General features: G+C 38.3%; 1 protein-coding gene across 1 annotated transcript in view; it reads right to left on the bottom strand.

Moving 5' to 3' along the window:
- Nucleotides 1-18,413, bottom strand: part of LOC132268110 (probable serine/threonine protein kinase IRE) — a 72,141-nt gene that overhangs the window by 16,848 nt on the left and 36,880 nt on the right. Inside the window, exons 7-12 of the mRNA XM_059768845.1 lie at nt 8,826-8,918; nt 8,591-8,731; nt 8,400-8,492; nt 6,893-7,097; nt 6,691-6,776; nt 5,114-5,202 (exon numbers count right to left, since the gene is read on the bottom strand). Of these exons, the coding sequence (XP_059624828.1) occupies nt 5,114-5,202; nt 6,691-6,776; nt 6,893-7,097; nt 8,400-8,492; nt 8,591-8,731; nt 8,826-8,918 (707 nt within the window). The remainder of the gene's footprint in view (nt 1-5,113; nt 5,203-6,690; nt 6,777-6,892; nt 7,098-8,399; nt 8,493-8,590; nt 8,732-8,825; nt 8,919-18,413) is intronic.

Here is an 18,413-nt window from a genome sequence, read left to right as displayed (position 1 = left end):
CATTTTCATATATATACTCTCTCTCTCTCTCTCTCTCTCTCTCAACATTTAGAAAGCGAGTCCCTTTAAATCTTAGAAAGTTTATCAGAGCAATACTATGACAACCAACCCCCCACCCACGAGGTTCTTCCTTATTATCTATTAGAATGTATATGGGGTATTTATATTTCTTGTGCGGCATATTAGTCATTTGTCGAAATATCAATTCTCCTATATAAACAAGGGAGAGTAGAGCGTAGAGGAACTCTCAAATAGAATTTTAACATGGTATTAGAGCAGTGATCAAATCCCTAGATCGAGGGTTGTCGTCGTTGCGCCTAAGTCTTCCTCGTCACTGTGTGTGCAGTGGTCATCGTCACTGTGTATTGGCAGTCACTGATCTTCGTCTTGATGCCGATAGTGTTGTTTGTTATCAAGTCTCAGACTGTGTTGGTCGTTTCTGATTGCCGTCAAGTTATCGACTATGTTGTGGCTTGGATTTTGGATTTTCTATTGTCGTCATGCCTATGTGTTGGCTTCGTCATCACTAAGAGAGTGAGTTGCTTTCAGATCGTCATCTTCTGTACCCAAACGACCAGTGTTGGTCGCATTTGTCATCATTAGGGTTCGTCGTTGACCATTGTTCTTCGTTGTCGTCAGAGCCGTTGGAATCGTCACAGTGGCTAAGTCTCGCTCCATCATTGTTGCACACAAGACGCAGTTGTCATTTCTCTTCAAGCCCTAAATATCAAACAGGACTTTGAAGAAGACAAGGGCTGTTTGGTTGTGAAGGTTAGTTGTTCCAAGTCAGTTCGACCTGGTATCTAACCCGAACCTTCTGAAGTAACCTGATTTGACCCGATTGGGACGACCCAGTTGTTTTGGCTCGATTGAACCCATCCAGAGCATTGTTGACCCAGTTTGAATAACTTTTTCAGATCACGTCAATTACAGATCAGTGCTGTTCAGTTTGGTTTTTTGTTTCTTTCATCTCTTCTCAGTCAGTCCAACCAGCTGGGTTCAGACCAGTCAGCTTACGATCAACCAGGATCCGGCAAGACAGTTTTGTATCTACTAGCAGTCAACTTCTGGTAACTCAGTTTTGGGCGAACTAGCTTCCATCCAATTTCTTCTGTCTACTGTTTGATACTCTTCTCTTCATCTTGTATGGCTGCAACTGATGTGTAAAAGTACAAGGCAATTCATGTTCAGATGAGGAGAGGACAAGATCAAAGTAGAAAACCATGGAATGGGGAGATTGTTAGGATTAGAACTTATTGTTGGCAAATTTCGTAACAAAAGCCGGAGTTTGTATTTTTATTTTTAGATTTTGATTAGAATTTAAATGGTAAAATCACATATTCAATAGCTGATTCACTATTTAATGTTTCATGATCATGCATTCTCATTTTAAGCACAATGCACACATTTTGATTCATGAAAAAGACATTTTGACTGCATGAAATTATTTCTGGAATACATATATCTAAACAGGAACTTTTCACAAAAACAGTATGCCTTGACCGATACATCCGTTGATTAAAATTTTCCATGAAAATTATATCAAAGATGAGAATGGTTCAATCAAATGCTCAATCGATCAAACCAGTGCTAGTGTAGCTCGATAAATAGGTTGTTCGATTAAACTGTGTGGGAACAGTTTGTAAAAACTTCTCTAAGACATAACACAAGGTTTAGGTTCCTTTTTCTTATTACAACTAAGTAATCCTGATTCTTTTGGACTCAAAGCACTATATAAAGACTTCTAGGCTCTCATAAACACATAAAAAGATATGCTGAGAATCTCTACACTCATTATTGAGAGGTCATAAATTTTAGAGAGCATATTTTTGTTCTTGTCATGTACATCTTACATTAGATGGTGAGTTATTATCCAGAGTGTTGATCATCATATTGTGGAGTTTACATCGTTATCAAAACCAAAGTGTTTTTGATGACTAGTGGCTGAGATCGAATGACTAGAGAAGCAGGTTTATGAAGAGTTAACGCTGTTGACGAGCGCAAGAGAACTTATCACAAAATTTTAAATACTTAAAACATACTTTCTCTTATTTTGTCAGTAGTATGTGTAACTCATAATTTCTCCCTAATATATTAATTATTCATCTATCTTTTCCAGTTTCTCCTATAATCCATCTAAACATCCTTTCCAAATACATAGGCCTTATAACTGTAACTACAGAATTCTCTTTTTAACTTATTTGATATTCCCTCATCAAATTCGTCGGTCCTTTTCAAAAATCCCCCATCAATTTGCAAACATTAAGAATCAATCTACAATGATCTTAGTAAATGGACAGTGGCATAAGACAATTGCCGTGAATTGTTTTTGAGCCTCTGCCGACTCTCAGTAAGGCTGTTGACCAAGAAAGGAATTTATGTCGATGCAAGAAAAGGGATGGAAGCAAGTAGGCTCACTTCTAGTTCGGTTGGTACGGACCCACTCTCCGTTGGTTCACCAAGCCCATATGTTATTGAATATTAATCATCTGACTCGATAGCTTGAGCTTGTGCAATAAATACCTTCTGTGTCTCATCGGTCTTCTCTTAAAGTAAAGTGGGTGTGCAAAGTCGCTTCCACGGAGAAAGTCTGGAATGGAGATTAGAAGATTGACTTCCATGCGAACATCGTTCTTCATGGGCTCAAAGAAGGAAGACTAAGATCAAGAAAAAACAAAAGAATCAGTTATAGTTGTAGAGTTAGCCTTGAATTAATGATACCAACAGAAAGAGATTTAGCAGGAGTTTTTTACTCAGCTAGAAGCCCCATTGTTAATGGTTCCTTAAACCTGAGAGAATGGTGGCTTTTTTATAATTGAGTTACCACAAAGGGGATCAGGGATCATCACATAAGCAATTCTTGATTAGGCGCTTTCTTGTTTCTGATGATGGGGCAAAGCCAACTATGTCTGATAAGGGGATGAATGTTACGCAGAAGGTGGTCGGAGAAAGGCTTAACCAAAATATTGATTGGAATTTAGTTCAAAATGATTGGAATTTAGTTAAGATGGTGATATTTTGGAATTTAACCAAAATAGACAGAGAAAATGATTGGAATTTAGTTAAATGTAAGATCAATAATAGAAAAAGACAGGGACATTGATGATGGTGTAATAAATTATAAGTACTGTGGGCCGATGTTGGGCAAAGTGAAAACAAGCGGATAGAACCCTGTCCTGCGATGTCTCTGTCAATACAGCCTATTCTGCATCCTTCTTGATCACACTGCCGAACCCAATCCGTAAACAGCACCAGATTGACCTGATATAATATCACCAGCACTTCTTCTGGTCAATAATACCATCAGAATAACTACAAATGCATACACATCAGCCTTGAATGATGGAACTGGTTTTGCTGCAGTAGCAAATTCTGGAGCACGGTATCCAAGGAACAGTAATCGACGTCCAGGTCTCAGAGTGTTACAAAGTAGGAAGCAACCTGCTTTAAAGACCTAAGGGATCTATATTTCTCCAGGTTTTCATTTTTATTGTTAGGGCTTCCTTATCTAACAATAATATATCATCGGCAAACATATACTACGGAATGATTTCTTGAATATCTTCATTTTATCATCCAAAAGTATCATGAAAAAATATGGGATAATCCTTGGTGTAATCCTACTTTTATAGAAAAACCCACTAATATCTCCCCATATCATGAATTCCAGACTTTGTATTCTTGTGACAGCCTAAATAAATTTAAGAATTCCTTTCTTTGTAACGCCAACCAATTTATATCTATTGGAACCCAATTGTATATCTGATTTAACTCTATAAAATTATGTGAATCTTTGATTTTACTTTTTAAAAAGTAAATGGCTACCATAATAGATTTGTTTTGCATGAATCCAAATTGGTTATAAGATTTTGTCGATCCTTTTCTTAATAGTTGTCCTCTTATCCTTTCCTTTTATATCACTTTTGTTTTCATGAATTCGCACTATTGTGTTTTTTTGCAATTAATTTTGTTTTGTGTCTATTAATTTTTGTTGAATAAGTTTGATAGCTATTCAATTCTTACATTTTCTAAAAATTTCCAAGTCTCCATAGATTATCATGTGACATGTTTCTAATGGTCTGTAACTTTTTAAAATTTTCTTCCACATCTTTAGGGTACATTTAACTTATCATTCCTATATTAGGTTCATTCCTAAAGTGATTTTTTTCATCAATATAAAAAATCTCTCTTTAACTAACATTGATTTGTCCACGCCTTTAATGCATCTAACTTGATCCATATCTCTCTAGTGCATTGATTTTTTTTTTTATTTCCTTTTTGTTTTTTATCTCTATGTTTTCTAATTTATAAATTTTTTCACCCCTGTTTTAAATGTACCCCTTTTTTCTTTATATATAAATCAACTAATGCAACTTGTTTTACTTTTTTACAATTCTTCTTGATATCATTTTTAATTTCTTGTAACTTATTAAATCCTCTTATTTTTTACTCATTTGTCATTCTTTGAACCTCTCTCTATTATCTTGCGTTACTTGTATTTCATTAATTCACCATTATGTTTCTTTCTTAATAAATTTCTTCCCTTTGGTCTCTCCCAAAGTTTCCTCGGCTATATTTCTTATTCAGCCTGTTATTTCTTTTCTTTTATTATTATTATTATTATTTTGGTTAAAAGCTGAAGTATTATTCAGCCTGATATTGTTTACTATAAATTGCTAATATTGTCATTCCAGTTCCATTGATTTTTTTTAACAATCTCTCTAACTGTCATCTCTTTGTCGCCCTTCGGTTCTCTCCCAAAGTTCCATCGATAGATCTTAAACTGCATAATCCAGATGAGGCCAATCATTAAAAAAGTACATAACTTGTTACAGAGATCTATGATTATATGACACCTGGCCATATGATTGAAAGTTTTTGAAAGGAGCAAGTTACAATCATTGACTTCTTAACTGATTTTTTTAAAGCAACCATGCAACAGAAATTTTAATGATTTCAAGAACCAGGCAAGTACCTGGACCTGTGACAGACAGAAAATTCTCCTTGAGAGAACACCCAGAAGGATAACGAATTTGCATATGTGGTCACTAATACTGATAGGAACAACACATTCATTCAGAAAAACATATAGAACTCTTCTCCAAGAACTTACTTGTTGATTAAATCATGTGCTTCATAGCTCATTTCCTCTGGTACCTTAGGCCAGGGAATGTCTCTGTTCATAATATTATCAAAAATTTGCTGCAACAAAGTAGGACCCATTAATACTTCCCCTAGATAATGACACGCAAAATAGAATAACTACTTTTCCTGATATTAGGATCAACAAATTCCATTTAGATGTCATGAAATAATAGTATCCAATATCACAAAAGTTTTGCAATTTTTTCCCTCCAAGAGGTTGAAGTAAAGATCAAGCACAAATAAGAGCAAAGCAGAAACTTCATGTTGCAGAGACTTCAAAAGAAAAAGAAAGTGATGCTGTTGTGGTTATACATTTAGCTTCCAGCAGTCTAGCCCACATGTCATTCGATGGACCCGCAATTAGTAGTGCTGCAAGCTAAAACTGGAGTATGAAAAAACTAAATCTGTTATAAAAAAAAATGTCAGGTCATACTCGGAAGTCTGAACAATTGCATGTATTCCTACAGCCTGAGTGGATTGCTATATTTGATCTCTTGCTTATTTTCTAATGTAAAAGATGGCTTAAAATGGATGTTCCCTAGGGAATATAAACCGCTGTAGGATTTAACAGTATCAAAAGTAGATTGAAGTAACAGTATGTATGTGCAGGGACATTAATGTTATTCAGTATGCAAACATATTTCCTCAGAAATCGGGTTCTCTAGATTTCATCAAAACCTATGAGCTTATAAATATTTCTTTATATAATTTTTCCACAGAAATGGACTCAACAACAGATGTCAAGCTTACACCCTCCTCTACTTACAGTCCCCTCTCACACATCGAGAGGCAAGCAAAGAGACTAAACAGAATGCAAACAGAACAAAATGAGAGAACATATGCAAACATGGAGACTTGAACAACTATATCTTAGATCCAGGACTCGTGTAGGGTTAAAATATTACTTGCCCCAAAAAAATTTACTGTTAAAAAGAATGGAGCCAACAAAGGGCAAAGGTAAGCCCAGTGCATGAGGCTCCCGCCGTTGCAGGGTCTGGGGAGCCAACAATGTACGTCAATCCCTTGCATTAAAGGACAAGTAATCAGAGTAAAAGGATAATCATGAGATTAAAAAAAAAAAACACTGACAATTTTATAGTTAGTTCTTCAAGCAACTGATCAAGGACAACCACTGACACGAGATGACTCAGCTGATTTTCATTATACTCTATCAAGTAATAACAGATGGTATGTATCGAATTGTCAGGTGTGAGAGGTTGGCAACAAATAAATATGCGCTGTTGTGTCAAATGGTTATTTTGAAGTTGTAATTTCCATCAACTAACTTTTAGAGTAAAATAAATCAATAGAATTAAATTTAATGAATCAATAATGACAATGAATTAATAATGACAACATAAGCAAAAAATATACTTCCATGTTGCTGCATGATGTCCACAATAATTGCGCAGGCTTTAACAAATAATTTTGACGCATAAAGCAAATTTTAGTAAAGAAATTAGTTACATTTTCTAGAAGAATATTCCACGTGCATATGAAAGTAAAAAATCATACTTTGTCCAGAATCAAATCCAGATGGCCTACCTGTGGATGTTCTGCATTAAAAGGTGGAATACCCACAAGGAGCTCATATAGTATAACACCCGTAGACCACCAATCTGCTGTTGCACCTGCAAGAAGAACATTTTGGGAAAGAAGTAAAATCCCGAAAAAAGTAAAAGAAAAAAAAAAGGGTAGTCACAAGTTCATAAAATATGTGCTATCCAAGAAGGAAGTAATTTCGAACCATGACCCATGCCAAGAAGTATCTCAGGAGCCAAATAGTCAGGAGTGCCAACAACTGAATGCTTCTGGCGCTGTTCTCTTTTCAGTGATGATTGAGCTGCAGTTTTTCGTTCATCCCCAAAAGAAGCAGAACTGCTGAATGCTGGACCTGATAAATCATCTGTGCTGTTGATCAGACCAACCTTGGAAAGCCCAAAATCTGTCAACTGTAACAGAAGGAATTAGATTTGTGAGAGGTTATAAGCAATATCATCAAGGAAGCACTTGGAAGTACAAAGAGCTAAACAAAGAGTGGAAGATGGGACAGTAACAGACAGCAACAAGAAATTTCAATAAAACAATGTAGCACAGAAGTTGAACTCATATGCACCATGATTTGCAGAGTCGAGACCCCAAATCTTAGGAAATATAGAGTCATTTGTGACAGACTAAGCCCAACATGCTTCACTTTAGCCAAGCAAGTATGATCCAGTACTCTGTCAAGACTGAAAAGTTAAATGATCACCCACTTGAATTCCCAAGAATTCCAGTAGAAAAAATTGAACATCAAGGACGTTTCCAAGTCATTTCAGAAGTTTCTTGATGTTATTACTTTGCATACTACAGTTCTCCTGAGTCCCAGAGGAAGGTCAAACTTGTTCTTGAGGTGCATAAGACATAAAATTGAACTTGCATCATCATATCAAGACTTACCGCACCTCTTAAACTGTGAATGAAGACTTACTGCACCTCTTAAAGTGTAAATGAACAAGTATTAGAGGACATTTGTAAGCATAAAATATCGCACATCGCGATCCACTACTTCCAAATTCACACAATTTCATCAAACTAATTATACCAGTGGGCCATGGGGAACCCCAAGAAAGAAATAGGAGGCTCCACCTACAAATTCATATTGAAGGTCAAGCCTGCATAACCTCTTCCAAGTAGCCAGCATCACAAAATCACAAAGCACACAAGACAAATCCTTTCAAGTCCCTAAAGAGAGGAAAAGGCAGTTAATTCTTGTTTCTAATAACAATGATATCCCTTTAAGGTTCTTTCATTATTGATTTCCTTTTTACTTAACAATAATTTAGAAAGCTCAAAGTGTAAAAGATGGTCTCCCCCGCATCACATATGTCGAGTCCTGAGGAACTAAATACACTGAACAGACTAGAAATTCTTTTTTCTTTTTTCTTTTCTTCCAAATAAGTAATCAATCATAACATCAAAATTTTCCATGCTCTAGTAAACGAGTAATTGAATTTCACAAGGGAGGTGAACAAAAGGCATAATTTCCACAAATAATGACAGCTTATTAACAACAATTCTTCAATTGAACTTTCTAACAACAAACTTCCTAAAGGTACTCTGTTCAGCTGCACAGATCTTTAGTCTAAAGCACTGCTACAAATTCTTATTTTGTTGTATATGTACCTATAATATATTGCCAAAATCATCTTTCATCTATATAGACATTATTGAATTATGGAAACAATAAAGAAGTAGAACTACCAAATATTGACCTTGATGTGACCATCTGGGCCTAACAACAAGTTGTCGGGCTTCAAATCTCTATGAATGATACTTAGGGAATGCAAATATTCCAATGCAAGGACCTGAAAATAATATATTGAAACCATTATGAAAGGTATAGTAGCAGAAACAAAGCAGTAGCCATTTCAAGGTAAAAGAGGGGCTATCAACATTTTCTTACAAGTTCTGCAATATATACACGTGCCATGTCTTCCTCTAAGCAGCCTAGATTTCTCAGCAAAGAGTAAAGGTCTCCTCCATTTAAGTACTCCATGACTAAATAAAGATTTTCCCTACATGTGAAGGAGTAGAAAAACCGGACCTGTTCATCATGAGTATGAACACATTATAAAAGTAATTCTAAAGTTCTAAACACAATGTTTCCTTCGTGAGTTTAAATTTCCAAACATGCTCACCACAAAAGGATTCCGAACTGATATTAAGATATCACGCTCAGCCAAAATACTTTCGACTGAATTTTTACGGATCATATCAGCCTTTTTTAAAACCTGTATAAATTTCAAAACATGAGTCCTTTCTGGGCAAAGATTTTAATCAAACCATCCACAAACAATTGACACTTCTATACTATAAACATATTAATATATGATGCATGTAATAGTTAATAGCAACAGATGAGAAATGATTCAAACTGTCCTTTTCAATACTCAGCTCAACCATCCAAAAGTTGTAAGGAAGTAACTACCACAAACCCCAGGAGGTTAGTAAAATGAAGAGTTCTTATTTATATGATTGGGAAATGTTCGAGGAAGAGAAGTGGAAATGCAATCAAATATGACTTCAAATCTAAAGCAGAGAGGAAGTCCAAGGAGCATGAACAAAATTCAAAAAATAACCTTCATCTGTCTAAATTAGTAATGCTTTTTTATTCATACAATATTAGTTGAACAATAGCATTAATTTTGTTGTGATTGTAGGGTAAAAAACAATTGACCATAGTAAAATTTCTAGAAGTTTTGATAAAATATGAATACCTAAAAGAACCTGGAACACAATGATCAAATCACAGGTTAAACTAGAAAGTTAATCATCTTAATCCATACACTGGCTTTCTTCTCGGCTGACTTTACTCATGGAAATTGCAAAAAAAATCGCAAATTAATAAAGTGGAGAAAGAGCATACATTGCAGTTGTCTATTTAAAGGAGAAATGAAGATCGTCAACCATACAAATCAAATATCTTATTTTCCAAGTTACATTGGACTTTTCACACTCTGCAACTTCCAAACTAGGAGGCCCAACTGAGATAATCAGAACTTCTTCCCTTTTCTTTTTCAAAATTCTCACTACTCTCATGTCTTATTCCATATCAGTGTTTTCCTTCTAGACTGTTTGGCTAGAAAGAAAAATAATGCTAGAAAGCAGTAGAAAATGCAGTGAATGAAAGCAAAATAAGTTTTTATGCATGTATTACATTAGGGAAAAAATTTTATCAAGAAACTTGTAGGAAAATTCCAGCTTATGGTATTTTATTGTTTAAAGAAAAAAGTCCAAGATAATTATTTTAACTACCAAGATTGCCGTTATTTATATTAATTGAAAAGCAAGCCTAAATGGATATGTCCCGAGTCAATTCTCTCCCACCCAATTGTTTTATGCTCCTCTATTTTTTTTTTTTTTTTTTTTTTTTTAAGAATTAAATAAAAAGGCGTTCAAAAGGGGAACGCATCCCTTATACAAAAGTGGAACCGGGAACTAAGGCCCCAAAGAATCCAAAAAAATGATTAAATCATCGGAAGAGGAACAAGAACTCCTCTTCACATAACTGAAAAGAGAGCGAATAATATAAAGTTTTAGCGTCGCCGTAGACGACTCCTTTCCTTCAAACATTCTACTATTCCTCTCCTTCCAGATGCACCACCAAACGCAATGTGGGACAATTCTCCAGTAATCGTGTACACCACTTCTCACACGACATCCACTCCAAGCATGAATCAAATCCTTAGAAGAACGTGGCATTACCCAACGCATGCCAAACAACCCAAGAATAAGATTACAACAATCGTATGCCACATGACAATGCACGAGAATGTGATCAATTGACTCACCATCTTGCTTACATAGGCAACACCAATTAACAAAACAGTTACCTTCTTCCTCAAATTATCAGTCGTCGGGATCTTACCCCATACAGCAGTCCATACAAAGAATGCCACCCTAGTTGGAGCCATAGAACGCCAAATGGTCTTCCACGGAAAGTCAAGACTAACAAAATTAGATAGACATAAGAACAAAGATCGCACTTCAAAACAGCCATGGGAAGAGGGAATCCATATTAGATCGTCACTACCTCTGCCAACTACCTCCTGCCGATACAACAAATCCAGAAGAACACATACCTCGTCCAACTCCCAATCCTGAAAGGAACGCTTAAAGTGCACATCCCACGTAATCCCACTATTATCAAGCCAATAACAGTCAGCTACGTAGGCGTGTCGATCAATTGCAATACTGTATAATCTGGAAAATGTAGGAGATAATGGCTGGTCACCACACCAAAGATCCTCCCAGAAACGAACGCTTCTGCCATCACGAACTTTGAATCTGATGTGAGAAGATAAGACATCCCATCCCTTCCAAATGGATTTCCGGACCCCAACTCCTCCTATAAGAGGAACCGGACGGGTAGACCAGACACCATTCTCTTCCCCAAACAGACATGAAACTAGCCTTCGCCAAGGGTGATGTCTTTCCCTCCCGTATCTCCACAACCATTTACCCAAGAGAGCTTGATTAAAAGGAACCAATCTTCTAATACCAAGACCACCCAACTTCATGGGCTTGCAAACTTGCTCCCATCTGACAAGGTGATACTTAAACTCTTCGCCCCTTCCGCCCCAAAGGAAATCCCTTTGAATTTTTTCGATCCTATTAGCAACGGAGCATGGAATTTGGAACATAGGAGGCTCGATAAAGTGCTCTTTATAGGAGTAACTTTACCCCCCTTAGACAAGTATTGCTTCTTCCATCTTGCCAATCTCTTCGCATACCTATCAATCTCAGGGTCCCCACTCCCCACTCTCCTGGAGGAAACCCCTAGGGGCAAACCCAAATAAGGAATGGGGAAAGAACTCACCCTACACCCGAGGACTGCAACTAAAGAGGAAATATCCTGAACATCCCCTACCAGGACAAGCACGCTCTTAGCCACGTTGACCTTCAACCCAGAAACCGCCTGAAAACATGCCAGGATGCACCTCAAATATCTAAGTTGAGACACATCAGCATCACAAAAGACCAGGGTGTCGTCCGCAAAAGGTAGATGAGAAATCTCCACCTTATGGACTAGATCTCTTCCCACTTTAAAGCCCTTAATAAGACCAAGATCCTTTGCCCTTCGCATAAGTCTGCTTAAGCCCTCCATAACAATTAGAAAAGGGAAAGACGACAAAGGATCTCCTTGTCTTAAACCTCGAGTACACCCAAAGAAACCAACAAGAGATCCGTTCACAAGAACAAAGAACTTGACAGACGAAAGACATGTCTCAAACCATTTCCTCCATCGACTTCCAAACCCCATTCTTTGTAGCAAATATAGAAGGAAATTCCAATTCATATAATCATACGCTTTCTCAATGTCAAGTTTGCATAGGACTCCAGGGACACCACTTCGCAATCTGGAATCCACACATTCATCTGCAATAAGAACTGAATCTAGAATTTGCCATCCTCTAACAAAAGCGTTCTGGGAATCCGAAATAATCCCAACCATTACTTCCCTCATCCTAAGGGTTAAAACCTTAGCCATGAGTTTGTAAATACAACCCACTAGGCTAATTGGTCTAAAGTCTTTAATGTCAAAAGCGCCTCCCTTCTTAGGGATAAGGGCAATGAATGAGGCATTTAGCGACTTCTCAAAAACGCCAGTAGAATGAAACTCCTGAAATGTACTTATCACCTCGTTTCTCACTACCACCTAACTTTCTATTAGAAACCGCATAGTAAACCCATCAAGCCCCGGAGCTTTGTCCCCATTACAACTTGATAAAGCCTTTAAAACTTCGTCTTTAGTAAAAAGAATCTCAAGCCCATCTCTATCCAACTCAAAAATAGCCTCAAAATGGAGACCATCAAGTTTGGGTCTCCAAGCTAACGGCTCGAAGTAAAGCTTCTGATAAAAAGAAACGATCCCATTGCGCACCTCTTCCTCCCTCCATAGCTCCAAACCTTCCACCCGAATTCGTCCTATGTGATTACTCCTTCTGTGAGCATTAGTGAGTCTATGAAAAAATTTGTGTTACAATCTCCCTCTTTTAGCCAAAGAGCCCGGGATTTTTGTCTCCACGAGATCTCCTCCATACTAGCAATCTCAGCAAAAACTGCCTGACAGGAGACTCTCCTAGAACGTAGTTCCTCCACATCCCCGCCTGCCTCTTCAAGACAATCAATGTCAGAAAATTCGGCAAGGACTCTATTCTTCCTCCATTCAAGATTCCCAAAAACATCCTTATTCCACTTCTTAAGATCAAATTTGAGAGCTCTTAACTTCTTCGTTAACGTGAAGCGGGGCGAACCTGTAACTAATGCTCCCTCCCACCAAGACCGAACTTTCCCTTGGAAGTCCTTCGCCCTCAGCCACATATTCTCAAACCGAAACGAGGATCTTCGAGAACACAAACCCCCGCAATCCAAAACCAAAGGAACATGATCAAAGGTGACCCTTGCTAAAACTGCCTTAACGACATCCGAGAATTTTTCCTCCCACTCCCTAGAAACCAAAAATTGATCCAGCCTTGAAAAAGTGACTGGGTCCCTGCCATTTGACCAGGTATAGGCTGCACCTTCCATTGGTAAATCAATGAGAAAATGCTCATCAATAAAGTCAGAAAACTGATCCATATTTGAAGACCTCTCTAACGGGGATCTAACAGAATTGAAATCCCCACCCAGACACCAAGGAAGAGACCACAATCCTTGAACATAGCAAAGCTCCTCCCAAAAAATAGGTCGATCATTATCAACAACCGGTCCATAGACCCCCAAAAAAAACCATCTGAAATTGTCCTCTTCCATCTGAAACTCACAAGACACGAAGAATCTCCCCATCCACACGTCCATCCTAGACAGCCATCTACTATCCCACATAACTAAAATTCCACCCGAAGTACCTGTAGCATTCAAGGCCTCCCATTCCACAAACGTTTCACCCCACAAACTCCTAACCACCCCATCATAAATGGATGCCAACTCGGTTTCTTGCAAACAAACAACCTAGGCCCCCCACTTCCTTAAAGCTACCTTTACCACCCTCCTCTTGTTCAGGTCGTTGAGACCACGAACATTCCATGTAATGATTTGTAGCTTCATTAATAACCAGATAAGATTATCTCCCCTCGTCCCATCCTTATACTCCTGCTTCTGGTCCTTCCCCTCTCCCTCACCACCCCTCTTTTCCCTTTATAATTGACATAAGAGATAAGATTCTTGACCTCCTGTGCCCCTTTCCAAGACAATAAAGGCCTCATGTTCACGACTTCATTAGTCACTGCAACCTCTCTTCCTTCGACTATTGCTTGAAGGATGGATAATGTCTGGTCATTATTACCCTCTGAAGAGACACCCAACAGCTCACTAGTGACTCTTATATTATCGACTACCCAATCCTTTCCCATATCAGCAGCCGCATAACAGCCAGGTCGCACAACAACCAGTGGTTCCTCCACTAACACATCAGAATCATTCCCCAGCCAAAGGGCAAGCTCATTAGAGCAAACCTGTTGGATGGAACCCAGGTCATCATTCACCTCCTCTTCAATGTCTCTTCCATTCTCAAGCGTCGTATCTGAATCTGTAGCGTAGTCGCTCGTTCCATTACACACGAATCTAACAGACTCGTTCTCCTCAACCCCTGCAAGTGGCAAACAATTAAGGCCTTTCAAGGCTACATGCAAACGAAGCTCTTCAAACAGAGCCATAGCCTCATCATTAGACAACTGAAAATGGAGATCTCTCCCCACGCAGACCGTAACCCTCAGGCAAGTCCTTAACTGCACAATCAGCTAGGTCAACATGCTTAGAAATAACAAACTCGTAGGCTTCCTTCCCTTCCGTATTCAAACCATACTCAACTTCAGGTGCCAAAGGCATAATTGATAACCCCCCAACTCTTCTACGTTGCCGTCTCAACAACAACACTCCTCAACACCTCACAAGGAGTAGAAGAAGAAGAAAGAGCAATAAAAGAACTCCGAGGGTGTAGAGCTGAGGACATACCTGGATCATTAGTGGAAATCCACTTTTGTTTGTCTTTTCTAGACCATTTATAGCCATGGCGATGTCTATAAGAGTCCCGAGACGAAAATCTAAAGATTCTTCCCTTCGGCAGTGCAATGTCGGGAAAGGACGTTTCTGATATATCAGTGCAACACTAAGTATGACCAAAAACCTTCTCATCAATGCTTACACCGGCCTCGTCAGCACTGAGTTTCATCCATCTCCTTTTCTCCGGCGAAGTCCATGAGATTGCAGAGGTGTCGTGAGGAAGACGACGCTATGGATGATCAGAATTGCTGAGTTCTGTAAAGATAGGTGGGTTGGGCTTGGTGTTAAGAATAAAAACTGAAATTAGGTTATTGGCCCCCAAGTAACCTTTCTTTTTAATCTGTGCACGCTTGTGGCCCAAATCGTGACTTATCTTCTTCGTAACTGGGCTAGGACATAGTGTGTAGGCTGGGCTTGTCATTTAGAAAGGAGATGGATAATTGGTTGCTGGCCCCCACGTAACAGTCCTCTTTAAATCCTTTGTAGCCTGTGGCCCATGATGTACTAACAGCCCGATATTCATGGGCTTAGCAGGCGCAGAACACGCATTGGGTCCATACTTAGGCCCATCAGAGGCCACTGCATGAGAGGCACCTGTGATGCCACGTGCCTGTCCACGTGGTTGGTAACTGTTGAAGCAATCATTATGAAGTAATGAAGGGCACTGATTGAGGGCGTAATTCATACGGCTCTTAGTTCTGCCTTCCCTACTCGCGGCCGGCGTGTTGACATACACTCACCTCTTTCCTTGGGGGCAAGATGGAACTGCAATTTCCAACGACGTCCACTATTGATCGTTACATCATACGTGCGGTAGGGACTCTCACCAACACCACAATAGGACTTCGGGAGGATGCAAGGTGAGACTTCCTCTATCAAGTTGACCTTAAAGGCCACTCACTGGTCTTCAACGAAGGCAAACTTCGGCATCACATCTCCGGCGGAAACATAGAGAAGAATTCTCTTGCCACTTGCCGAAACATCCGCCTCCACGCCTCTAAATCCACCACATAAGTCTCCAATTGCTTCGTACAGCTTGTGGCACCAAAGATGGAGAGGCAAGCCAAACAGCATCACCCTTCGTATTTCTCGATCTTTCACTGCAGAACAACCCACCGCGAAATACCAAATATCAATGGATAATATAGCATCGCCCATCTCTTCCTCCCTTCATCCAGAACCCTTAGTGCCTCAGCCTCTGATGGTAACCTGAACAGAAATAGGCCATCAGTTAGGGAGGAAACTTTCACCCCACACGATACCTTCCAAGACTTCGTCACCCACGCCTCGATCCCTTCAATACACCCCACATCTCGATCAAAACGGCCAACCAAACAAGATTTCAGAACAGATTCTCGTTCCGTTATGCTTTGGCGATGAACCCTAAAAACCATATCATTGCTCATAGAGCAACTTTTGATCTCTTCATGGAGATTGAGGTGTGGTAGAGTCGCCACTTTGAGATAGGATCGTTGCATGTCACAAATCCTTGCCAAAGAAGCCAGAGATCCAACAACAGAAAGCGGAAAAACAATAGACACCGGAGTAAAAGACTCCGACGTCAAAAAGGGTAGAGAGACAAGAGAGAAAAGTCAATCAAGGGTCAACTTCAAAAATTTTATGCTCCTCTATTTAGAAAAACAAAATTCAAAATTAAATAACAAAATTCAAAATTAAATAAAAGTCAATATCGTCTTATTTAAGTTCAATCAAAACTGACATGGTTAAGAAAGATATGATAGCATGTTATTTAACTTTATCATGCCTTTGGATAAATGACAGAACAAGATTCATTAAGCGGACCATGAATAGTTGGGAAAAAGACTTTGTTGAGCTGAATTATCTAATCAAAAATTAAAAAATATAGAATCCATAGATGCACTTGGAATCTCATAGGCATTTAGATAGAAAAAGATTAATGAAAAAGAAATCACAGTATGAAATACATGTCTAATCTTCTGAAATGGACGAGAAAAGTGATGGAGGCTGTAACAGGAAGCTAAAATATCTGGCACCATTTTCCTAGAAAATAAATATTTTTATTGTTTTCCTTCTTTTTCTTTCCAAGGAAACTGAAGACCACACATTTTGAAATAGTAAGCAGCTATAGGAATCCTACTTTCCCAAAAAATTTCTTTTTAGTGCTTCCCAAACTTCTAAAAAATAAGAATACTCTTCATTTCCAACACTTTCAAGAACTTTTTAACTAAACTAAGCCTTTCAAATACCTATGTTCCTTTTGAACAGCCTACTACTCTGATGTCATGTAATCTCATTGTGTATGCAAGATGCTTTGATAACAACAAAAATGTTATGTTCAATAAAAAATTTAAGTGTATATTTCGTAAGGCGTGTCTTCATTCTTTCAAAACAAAAACATGATACATAAAGCTTTCCTAAACCCCAGGGACACCTTACTCATTTAAAATATTAGTTCAATGAAAGAAGAAGACTTCGTCAATCATCCTCTGTACATACGTATATCAAGGCTGTTCAAATCAAGATTGAATGTTTGACTGATGAGGTCTTCATGATTGAATCAAATCATAAGATTCTCTAAAATATATATAGAGAGAGGTTGTAGATATTTGTACACCTTAAGGATTCTTAAAAGTACACAATGAAAAAACTTATAACGCAAAAAGAGTATAATAGGAAAGATCAAGACAAACATTTGGAGCATCTGAGCTTAAACGAGTCTTCATAATAATTTTGAAGCAAAGTAGCCCTCACATAAAATAATAAAGTTATTAGCACAAAAGGAATTTATATTAGATAGCACTGACTATAAGAGGACATTTCAAAGATAGACATAATCTATAAGATGAAAGATTCATTGATGACTATCAATGATAAGACACGCCATGGCATTCTAGGAGCTCCCATGAACTGACTTACAACACTAACTGCATATGAAATATTAGGTCGAGTGATAGTGAGATAAATTAATTTCCCAATAAGGCGACGAAATCTGTCCGGGTCATTGAATAGATTACCCTCATCAGACACAAGTTTTGTATTTGAATCCATAGGAGAATCAATCGGACGACCACCTAACATACCCATTTCTTCTGGCAAGTCTAACACATATTTTCGTTGAGATAAACTTATACCTTCCTCATATTTAGCAACTTCAATACCCAAGAAGTACCTAAGTTTACCCAAGTCTTTAGTGTGGAATCGATTTTGCAGAAACAACTTCAACTTAGCAATGCCTGCAGAATCATCACCTGTGATCACAATATCATCTACATACACCACAAGAAAATGAAACCAGCTTTAGTGTGCAGGTGAAATACCGAATGATCAGTCTGGCATTTGTTAAGACCAAATTCTAATGCCGCCTCAAAGAATTTTCCAAACCAAGCCCGTGGAGGTTGTTTCAGTCCATACAAGGCCTTCTTAAGGCGACAAACAATGTGACGATACTTCCCCTGAGCAACAAACCAAGGTGGTTGCTCCATATAAACTTCTTCAACCAGGTCACCATGTAAGAAGGCATTTTTGACATCCAATTGAAACAACGGCCAGTTAAAATTGGCAGCAATGGAAATAAGAACCCGAATAGAAGAAATCTTAGCAACCGGGGAAAAAGTCTAATCATAATCAACACCATAAGTCTGAGTGTACCCCTTTGCCACTAGACGAGCCTTCAACCACTCAATAGACCCATCATGAAGGTATTTAACTGTGTAGACCCACTTACAACCAATTGTTTTGGA

Source organism: Cornus florida, unplaced genomic scaffold (assembly GCF_030987335.1).
Source record: "Cornus florida cultivar Cherokee Brave unplaced genomic scaffold, ASM3098733v1 CherokeeBrave_3.0.0_Hap2_Chr08, whole genome shotgun sequence".
Taxonomy (NCBI): domain Eukaryota; kingdom Viridiplantae; phylum Streptophyta; class Magnoliopsida; order Cornales; family Cornaceae; genus Cornus; species Cornus florida.
The sequence above is the reverse complement of the archived record's forward strand: the minus strand, read 5'-3'. Positions and strand labels throughout refer to the sequence as shown.